The sequence below is a fragment of the Charadrius vociferus genome, unplaced genomic scaffold (genome assembly GCF_000708025.1).
Source record: "Charadrius vociferus isolate BGI_N301 unplaced genomic scaffold, ASM70802v2 scaffold955, whole genome shotgun sequence".
In the NCBI taxonomy this organism is placed as follows: domain Eukaryota; kingdom Metazoa; phylum Chordata; class Aves; order Charadriiformes; family Charadriidae; genus Charadrius; species Charadrius vociferus.
Genome location: NW_009648448.1, coordinates 32,377 through 42,880, shown reverse-complemented (window position 1 = coordinate 42,880; position 10,504 = coordinate 32,377). Strand labels below are relative to the sequence as shown.

At 51.0% G+C, this 10,504-nt stretch overlaps 1 protein-coding gene across 1 annotated transcript in view; it reads left to right on the top strand.

The window, feature by feature from the left end:
• Nucleotides 1-1,433: 1,433 nt before the first annotated feature.
• The window catches only part of AKAP8L (A kinase (PRKA) anchor protein 8-like), a 14,444-nt gene continuing 5,373 nt past the window's right edge, over nt 1,434-10,504 (top strand). Inside the window, 7 exon segments of the mRNA XM_009885558.1 lie at nt 1,434-1,454; nt 3,732-3,768; nt 4,891-5,131; nt 7,304-7,772; nt 8,200-8,323; nt 8,488-8,543; nt 9,185-9,221. Of these exon segments, the coding sequence (XP_009883860.1) occupies nt 1,434-1,454; nt 3,732-3,768; nt 4,891-5,131; nt 7,304-7,772; nt 8,200-8,323; nt 8,488-8,543; nt 9,185-9,221 (985 nt within the window).

Here is a 10,504-nt window from a genome sequence, read left to right as displayed (position 1 = left end):
TGGATGCGGTTTTGGGGGGAATCGGGGTGGTTTTAGGTAATTTTAAAGCAGGGGGGAGGGCAGGGTGTGACCCCGGGTCCTGGGATTTGGGGATACGGGGGACGGGATTTGGGGACAGTGGGGTCAGGATGTGACCTCTGGGAAAGGGGAGAGCAGGGGTGGGATGTGGCCCCATCTGCTGGGATTTTGGGATGTGGCCATGTCCCCACGGAAAAGGGACACGAGAGCTGTGACGTGGCCGTGTCCCCAGGGATGGGGGGGGGGACACCAGGGTCAGGATGTGACCGTGACCCCCTGGGAGAGGGGACATGGGGGTCAGGATGTGGCCCCGTCTGCTGCGATTTGGGGACATCAGGTTTGGGATGAGGCCATGTCCCCACGGAAGAGGGACACGAGGGCTGTGACGTGGCCGTGTCCCCAGGGAAAAGGGGACACCAGGGGCAGTGTGAGGCCACATCTCATGGACATGGGGACCACGACGTGGCTGTGTCCTGGGGAACAGGGACACAGGGGGTCAGGATGTGGCTCTGTCCTGGGATTTGGGGACACCAGGGTCACGATGTGACCTTTGACCCCTGGGAAAGGGGACAGAGGGGTCAGGATGAGGCCGTGTCCCTGGGGAAGGGGGACAGGAGGGCTGTGACGTGGCCATGTCCTTGGGGAAAAGGGGACACTGTGCTTCAGGATGTGGCCTTGACCTCCGGGAAAGGGGACACCAGTGTCAGGATGTGGCAGTGTCTCATGGACAGTGGGACCATGACGTGGCCGTGTCCCAGGGGTTTGGGGACACCCGGGTCAGGTTGTGGCCTCATGTTTTGGAAAAAGGGGACACCGGGGGTCATGATGTGACCTTGACCCCTGGGAAAAGGGACACCAGCGTCGGGATGTGGCCCTGTCCTGGGATATGGGGACACCAGGTTTGGGATGAGGCCACATCTCATGGACATTGGGACCATGACGTGGCCGTGTCCCGGGGAATGGGGACACCGGGGTCAGGGTGAGGCCACATCTCGTGGACATGGTGGCATCCCCGGGGGGGATGGGGACGGCAAGGTCATGACGTGACCTTGACCCCAGGGGAAAGGGGGCACTGGGGTCAGGATGAAGCTGTGTCCCCGGGGAAAAGGGACGTGAGCTCTGTGACATGGCCATGTCCCCCGGGATTTGGGGACACCAGGGTCAGGGTGAGGCCACATCTTATGGGCATGGGGAATGGGGACACCAGGGCCGGGTTGTGGCCCCGTGTTCTCAAAAAAGGGGACACCGGGGTCACGCTGTGACCTTGACCCCTGGGGAAGGTGACACCGGGGTCAGGATGAGGCCGTGTCCCCAGGGGAAGGGGACAGGAGGGCTGTGACATGGCCGTGTCCCCGGGGATTTGGGGACACCGGGGGCAGGGTGAGGCCACATCTCATGGACGTGAGGACCACGCCATGGCGGCGTCCCGCGGGGGGGTGTGTGGGGACAGCGGGGTCACGACGTGACCTTGACCCCGTGGGAAAGGGGACACCGGGGTCAGGCTGAGGTCCCATATTGTGAGGCTGAGATAGAAGGTCTTTACCTAGTTATTGTCTCACTGAGTTATACCAGATGTTCAGAGAGCCCATTTTCCTATTCCTCACTAATGTGACATGTAGTTGTTGCTTACGGATAAACAAAAGGAACAAGGGATATAGACACAGATCCTTTCATTCTTACAACATTTCACTTTCTGGAAATTTGCAATTTAGGAACTTTTCTGAGCTGAAAATTGCATTTAGACTGTGGTTTTAGTAGACCTTGATAGAGCATTCTGGTAGGTTGACCTTGGCCAGCTGCAAGGCACCCACGCAGCCACTCTCTCACTATCCCTTCTCAACAGGGTGGAGGAAGAAGAGAAAAAAAGATGAAAAAATTTGTGTATGGAGACAAAGACAAGCAGATCATTTACCAATTACTGTCACAGACAAAACAGAGTCAACTTGGTGAAGACTATTTTAATTTATTACCAATTAAAATAGAGCTGGATGGTAAAAAACAGAGACAAAACCTGAAACGCCTTCCACCTCCTTCTTTCCAGTCTCAACTTCAGTCCTTTATTCCTGACTCCTCCACCTGCTGCCACCACCCCCCAAGCAGTGCAAGGTGGGATGGGGAATAGAGGGTTGTGGTCAGTTCAAAACAGTTCCTCTCTGCCACTCCTTCCTCCTCATGTTTTTCGCTGCTCTGTCATGGAGTCTTTCATGGGCTGCAGGGAAATATCTTCTCCACTGTTGTCTCTCCCACAAGCTGCATGGAAATCTCGGCTCCGGTGCCTGCAGCACGTCCTCCACCTCTCTCTTCAATGACTTTGTTGTTTGCAGGGCTGTTTTTCACACTTTTTTTCCCCTTACTCCTCTTCTGTGAATGTAGTTGTTTCAGTGTGTACTGCAATGCAATTATGGTTTGTTTAAGAAAGTACTTCCTTTTATTTTAAAGTCACTGACTGCTAATTTTATTTGTCTCCTCCTAGTTTGTGTGTATGTGAAATGGTGAATAGCCATACCTGTTTGATTTCTTTGTGCCGTTAATGATTTTATAGACAGCTGTCAAGTTCTTGGCCATCTCCTTCCTAGATTGGAGACCCTCTTTGGTTACTCTTTTTACAGAAACCATTCCATACTCCTGATCACCCTTCTTGTCCTTCCTGTCTATTATAGATCTGTTTCATATTTTTTGAGATAGGAATGTCACAGCTGAAATTGTGTTGTCACCAGTATTTATACATACAAGTTTTAATTGCTATTCTTTTCCTAACAGTTGTTAGCATTCTTGGTGTTTGGGTTGGTTTTTTTTTGTTTTTTTTTTTATTCCTTTGCTGGCTCTTGCAGCGGCATCTCACCTCACCTGTGGAGTCGGGTGGGCGTCGGAAGCGATTTGCCGCGATATTGGCAGTTTTTCTTTGGAAGTGGCCATAACCGAGAGGGGAGGGGAAAAAGAGGGGGAAAAAAAAATTAAAATTAACAAATAACCTTTCTTCTGGGAAGAGAACTTTCTAATTAAGGGGGAAATCGCCACGAGAACAAGGCAACGTCGCTTTCCTCCTAGCGTGCGCGTCGGTTGATAACGAAGGGGAGCCGTGCGCGGATCGCCCCGGTTAACGAGGCTGTAATTGCTTTGAAAATGAATGTTGGGGGTGACGGTTTCTCGACGGGACGTTGGCGTTCCCCGCTCGGGGTTTCTCCAGCCGCCGTCTTCCCATCCCGCTATCTCCATCTTCCAGCTGGTTTCCTGCAAGGGCAAAGTGCAGCGATGCCGTCGAGATACGTTTCTCCCCAAAAGGGCGTCTGAATGTCAATCTCGGGAGGCTGTAGGTCGGCGGACGATGGAATTAAAACTTCCCCGACGTGTCCCGATCCCCTTTTTTTAAGCATTAATCAGCGCGGGGTTTATCCCGTGCGAAATCCCTCTGGCTTTCCCCGAACGTTTCACCTCTGCTCCCAACGTACTCGCTCGGAGAAGTGGTTAGCGGGAGCTCAGCTCAAAATTAAAACCTGATTTTTGTGGAAGATGAGCAGATTTGGCTCTGGTGGGGCCGTGTGATGGCCGGGGCGGAATTAAGCTCCGATTTCTTCACTATTTGGTGCAAGACTCGCGCGTTAGTGGGGGCATCGCTCCGTTTTGACGCTGGGTAATGAGAATCTCTTTGGCCGCGAGCGCCAGGCTAACGATAAACTCGTCTCTAATTGCTTTTTTTTTCTCTTTTTTTCTAGGTTATGGAGACTGGAACTCTGGGACGAACAGAGGCAAGTACGGTTAAAAACTGGAGTAATTTTCTGGCAGATTGGTTTATTGCCTTCCACTTCAGACGCGTTTCCTGAGGCTGAGGGAGATGCGCCGAGGTCGGTGACGATCAACCGCCATCCCCGCCGCAGCAACGACTTTCCCCCCCCGTCGCCTCTTTACTGACGATTTTCTGCTTTTATTTTAAAAATCCGCATTGAAGCCAGTGGAAAAACTTTGTTGCTGTAAATGGTTGCACAGGAAAACCGTTCGAAGCAGAATATTTGGGTTTGGGGGTTGTTTTTGCCCAAAAAAAAACCCCAACCCTTCTGCTTGGGAAACCTGCATGGAGTCGGTGCGGGTGACGATGTAAATTGAGGTTTGGGGAGAGAGCGGAAATACAAACTCCCTCTCCACGTGCGCCAGCAGCCAAATAAAAGGGCCGGGGGGAGAAAAAGCCACATTTTAAGCCTCAGCGGGCTTTTAATTGGCTTTGTGTGTTATTCGTACAGTGGGGTTTTTTTTCCCGTTTGTAACAATTTTGGTTTCCTCAGCAAGAGGAGAAGCTTCTGTGTCACTTTCTGCTCTAAAACGTGTGGGAAACGCGAAGCTGGAAGGGTTTTTGCTTTCAGTGCTGGGCTGTAGTGTCTTTGAAGAGGACATGTACGCGCTCTTGTCTCATCCCTTTAGACTTAAGGGGTTATAAAGCAGCTTATATGTGTCCCGGCGAAGGTACGTCCTAACTGCGTTCCTCCGGCTACCGACAGCTTCGTATCAAACTGGAAAACAGCTTAAAAATGGTTCTTCGATAATCTCTGTGTTAACCCAAACCAGATTTTTATGGAGGCTCTTCTTTGGCCGTGTTTATTCCTCTCCGGAGGAGGTTAGACGGAGGAAGCTTTAGGCTGTGGCTGTTTTACGGGACTTATATGAGCAAATTGTTCCCTTAAACCTTTGTGAGCTCAACGGTTCAAAGTTTATCGGTGACGTAAATAGAAATTTGAACTTTTTTTGTTTTTTTGTTTTTGTTTTTATAAATTATTTTAACTCCCTGTGGCGATTGCTCGGGGCATCTTAATTCGCCTTAAAATAGTAGCCGAGGCGGTTAACTGGAAATAACCCCAGTTTTTTTATTTGTTGTTATTCCAGGTTATGAGGGATACGGTTACGGCTATGGATACGGCCAGGATAACTCGGGGAATTACGGATACGGCATGGCCACGTCGAACTCCTGGGAAATGGCCAATTCGGACGTTGACATGAATCCCGATGGTTCGGGCGGTGGCAACGCCGACGCCGTCATCGCGAAAATGAACCAGCGCTTAGACATGGTGTCGCACATGGACGCGGACACGATGCAAGGAGGACACTACGGATCTGGCGGAGACAGGTGAGCGCGGGGCACGAGGTGAGGAGACGCGGTAACGATCTGCTGCTCGTTAAAGAGTCATTGCTGCTCGGTTTGTTCCTTGCTGGTCTCGTCCTTGCTTTTTCCGGCGTCGTGACTCGAGCGAGTGTCCCGTGCTGGCTCAGCCGTCCTCCTCTCTGCTCTAACTGTAAAATAGGATTTTACACTAAGTTTTCATCCATTTCTTGCAAAAAAAAAAAAAAAATTCTGAATTTGGGACTTGTAGCGCAGCGTTTCCAGCAATGGCTGAAATTTGGGGTTCTTTAGTAAAATAGTAATTGCAAGGAACATTCTCGCGAGCTTGCTTCTCTACTTCTGGAGCAGTGCTAAGGCAAACAAGGCACTATTTCATACTCAATCTGAGTTTAAATTAGTAATTTTGCTTAATAGATTAACGACTGCTACAGCTGCAGTGAGGGTTTTGTAGCCGGAGACGCAGCATGTGCTCAGCTGTACGATGTAGTCAGCGCCTCGCTGATCTTTATTAATGTTTAAGTCCTAATAAAGGGGATTATTTTCTCAAAGATTTCTTACTTATTAATGGGCACTGTGAGTTTGGAGCCAGGACTTGGTATTTCTGCAGGGCGATGACTTGAGTCAGGTTTTTAACGCCTTCAATAAGTGAAGATGTGTTGGACAAAGCAAAATTCAGGAGGAAATATTAATAAATGTGATGTGACCATTTTCCACTCCGCTCCTACACTTCCAGAAGAGTAAAGCTCCTACGAAATGATGCGTCTGCCTCTCCTACGAAGCGATACGTCCGTATGGCTACATCGAATCGATTTGTTTTGGTGGCTTGCTTGGTTTAACCGCACTGCAAGGGGGTTGCCAAATCATTCCCCGGATTCTTGTCCTTTCCAACATCGTTTTGGGCTTCTCCGCTTTGATCCGGTGCGCCAACGGTCGGCTGCTTGCAGACGCGCTCCTGCTGCCAACGTGTTTCCACCGGTTCGGCGCTGCCGCACCAGTTGGGAATGGGATAGGCTTTATTAAAAGGCCATAAAATTCCCATTCTGTGCAAGAAATAACAAGAAACGCAGTAAGAGGAAGATAAATCGCTCGGAGAACGTCGGCTCCGGGCTACAATGGAGCAGAAAAGGAGCTGCTCACCCTCCAGCTGCTCCGGCTTACGCGTAACCGGACACGGGCAGCTCCTCCATCAGTGCCTGACCCGATTTTGTAGCCCCAATGTCTCTCCTTGGATCAGCGGGGTGACTTTCTTCTCACCTTGGAGCCACGCTACCATCTCTTTTTTTCCCTTCCCCTCGATAATTCCCATCTCCGGGCTCTCAAGGCCGCGCTGTAAAGCGCAGCGGCGAGGGGTATCGTGCTTTGACGAGTCTCGTTAGTTCAGCGTCACCATCTTTTCTTGGGCACCGGGTTTCTTCCTCGTCTGCCTCGTCACTCAAAGCGCTGCTGGTGAGCACGCGAAGCCTTAAATTCCAGTACAAAGCGTTTTAGTATTGGAGAATATAAAGTTAGAAATGCTCCACGGCCTCATTTCCAGGAGGAAAAAACCTGAATTTTAAATCAATTGGGGCACTTTTGGCTTTCCAGATGGGGAAACCAGTCCCTTAATGGATGGATTTTGTATGGGGAGCGAGGAAGGATGGGTCTGGAGTAGGTCTTTGGCTGTGCCAAGGTGTTCCTTGAGTACTTGCGGAGTAAATCGCGCCGTTCCTGGACCTGTTTTCGGATAAGGTGGAACTCGCTGTGAGGACGAGCAGCTCTTGGTTTGCTTCAGCCGCTCCTAAAGCTCGTTTTGAAGCAGGAGTTGGGAACGGGGACAAAGCGATAACCCCCAACCTCAGCTGCTGACGCAACATTTGCTCAGCTTAGTTATTTATTTTTATTCTTTTAAAATATTTTGGTAATTCTGGAAGAAATGGATGGTTTGAGGGGCTCCCTGGCATCAGGGTTTTCCTGTGTCTAAAGGTCCGTTTCCTCTCCCGCTGGAACGGAAACCTTGAAGCTCTGTCACCAGCTCTTGCTGGTCCATGTCCTGTCCCACCACGCAGCGAAATACATCCCGTGTTGCGCGACACGTCTGCCGATTGAAAAATTAATGCAAACAGCTCTTTCTGAAGGGTTTTGTTTGCTTAACCTCTGCTGCCGTTTCTCAGTGGTGTCTCGCTGCCGCCTCTCTTGCAGGTACGACTCGTATGAATCCTACGACTCGAGGTCTTCGATGAACGACCGCGACATGTACCGATCCGGCTACGATTACAACGAATCCGAACACGACAACGATAACGCCTACGAAGGTCACTACGATAACTTTTACGGGAACCGCCGGGATCAATACCAGAACAGAGCACGGGATAATTTTGGTCAACGGGGTCAGAATTGGGGTAGAGACGGACGCAATAACAGACCCATGGCGTCTTCCTATCCTGGGCGCATGGGCGGACAGTGGAATGAACATCCGCAGTCGATGGGATCTCGAGGTCTCGGTCCCCACGGCTCCTCCAGGCTCCCTTCCCTCTTCTCCCACAACATTATCCCAGAACTCGGCATGTTCCAGGGAATGCGAGGCTTTTCGGGAAATATGCGTTACGGAGGAGGAATGATGAAACAACGAATGAGGAGAAACTGGAAAATGTGGGACTCGGATTTTAAAGTAAGTACTTGCGCGACATCCTCCCACCTAGAGACTTATTTCCCAAAAGATCCACGCGTGCTGCCCCAGAGGGCTCCAAAATACACTCTGGGAAGCGAAAAATATATAATCGTGGCTGTTAGTGCGCTTTGTAGCGTGTTTTCTCCTAAGCAGACGGAGGAGACTGTGCTCAGTCATGCAGCAGTATTGATATATGGGACGTTTTAATCTTTACAAACTTTATTTTCTGAAGGTAGGAGAATATTGCGGTCCTTCAGGGCTTAATCCCCTCCATTACGGGATGGATTATGTCCTTTCTGTCAACTCCGCCTGTCAGAAACTTAACGCAGGAAGCTTAACTCGTTAAAAAATGAGTAAAATAAGACATTGCTGGCTGCGGAGGGCACTTGCTCGTATTGCCGGGATTAACCTTTCTCTTCTCTTGCAGCCCCAGAAAAAGAAAATCAAAAAAGATCCCACCGCGAAGAAGCGGAAGCAAACAAACAGCTCCGATGAACCCGACAGCAAAGCAGCGAAGACGGACGGCTCCGATAACTCCGACTCTGACAATGGTAAGAGCGGAGCGGCTTCGCAGCGCTCTCGGGAGCGGTATAAAGCCGTCGTTCTCTTTATTTCCATCGGCCATTGTGCTTTGCCGCACGTTTAACGCGGTGGCAAATCTGCTGGTGTCGATCTGGGGTTACTCTCTTGGTGCTGACTGTGTTGTTTCTTTCAGAGGAGGGAACAGAAGGAGAATCGGGAGAAAAAGAGGAGAAAGAGGGCTCCAGAGGCGTAAGTAACTCTTGAAAACTACTTTATTGTGATTAAAAGTTGTAGTTGTGGTTGGAGGTGGTGAGGGCAGATCCCTGGACTCCCGCGTTATTCCCAAACCGAGTCGGGGGGCAGAGGCTCGGACGAGTAGCGGGGAGAGGATGGAAGTAAAACGCTCCGTGGAGGGAAGCGCGGACGTTACGGGCGCTTCCCAGCTCCACCCACCGGTTGCAGTGTCACTGCGAGACGCTTCACGGTGTCGGAACGCAGTAAAACAGCCGTGAGCGAAGAGCTTAAAGTAAAGAAAACCCCCAAATTGATTTCCTGCAACGCGGAGAATCCCGGAGCGTGGGATTATGTTGCCTCGCTGTAGACGGGGATGGAAGGAACCCCTCCGCCGGTGCCCTTCAGCTTGGTGGAGGGAGATCTCTCGGATGTAAGACCTGCAGGTGTTGTAGAAGCTTCTCCTGCCGAGCGAGTGGGCGCCGTGCCGGAATTCTCGGCGCTAAGGGATCGTGGCTGGATCCATGGAAGATGTCGCTCCTCCGTGCGGTGCTTTGAGTGCCTGGGGAGGGCTGGAGGGGCCGGGGAAGGTGTCAAAGCAGCCTCCGCACGTTCGCTTTCTCTAGGTGGTTTTAACTTCCCGACGTTGCATTTTTTAGGAGGGGGAAGACGAAGAAGGAAAAGATTCGGAGAAAGGTGAGTTGGTGTTTGCGATGGCTCATTTGCGCTCCGAAGCTCTGTGCGGAGCATAACCCCCTTCCACTCGAGGGCTCCGACGTGGCCAGAAGAGATATTTCCAATTAAATCCGATGGGTTTTCAGGCTCCTTCAGTTCTTAGAGTCCGTTTGTCTTGTGGCTTTGCTGTCCCTTCTGGTTCGTTGCGTCTTGGTGACCTGAGCTAAACCTCTGCACCTTCTCCGTGAAGGGTGATTTGGCTTTCAGCGCGTGTCCCCGAGTCTCCCGGGGACGCCGGTGTGGTGCTGTGGTAGATATCGGAGGTGGGGTCCTACGAGCGAGAGCGGTCGCGGCTCCGGTGGGATCGCATCGCCGTAACCGGTGGAGAGAAACTGGGTTGGGGGCGGGGGGAGCCCTTCGCAGGGCACCGATTCGCTTGTTCTTCAGGATGAGACCCCGTCAGATCTCCGCTGACGGGGGGACAGGGGACTAGCTCAGCTGTAATGTCTGCATTTAGTCAGATGAATCCCATCCTTTGTGTCTGCTCAGGGATAAGGAAATGCTGTAAAAGCCCTGCTAGGGAGGAGCTGGATCCCTTGGTCAAGGTAGGTTGGTGAAGCCGCTAACCTGGGGCTTAGGGAACCAGATTTAATCTCCCCGCTGTGCCGTAGACTTGATTTTGGGTAAGTTGTTCGAGCTGTGAAACGAGATGAAGTTTCCCGGCTTGGAGAGACGAGACCGGTCGGAGAAACATCGCAATCCCCGGAGGGAGTTTAGAGAAGCAGGAGGGTTGGAAAGAAACCTCTTGGCAAGGTGTCGTCCCGCCGGTGGGCAGCGGTAAATTTGATCCCGGGCCGTTGCCGCACAGAGAAGCAGCTTTTCTGTCCCAAAAATAAGTGGTGGAAATTCATCCCCCTTACCCAAGCTTTGTTGCGTTGCCAGTGTTAGCTTTGAGGCTGAACAAATCCGAGCGGGCGGTACTTAAAAAAAAAATAATAAAACCTGTAACTAATTAATACTTAAAAGCAGTAGTAGCAAATAGTAATGAAAATAAAAAGCTGGGAAACGGCGTTAGAGTCTTTCTGCCGTGGTTCTCCCCTCTGCCCCCCACCCACCAAACTCGTCCCAGCGCAGGTTTGGAGTTGGTTTTTTTTTTTTGTTTGTTTGTTTGTTTGTTTTTTCTGGAAAAAGCTAATTTGGGGTGGACGGCGCTGTCGTATAAACCAGAGGTTTATCCGTAGTTTGCCGGCAGGAGCAGCTTCTTGACTCGACGGTGTCTCGATGTCGTGCGGGTTGGTCGGGCT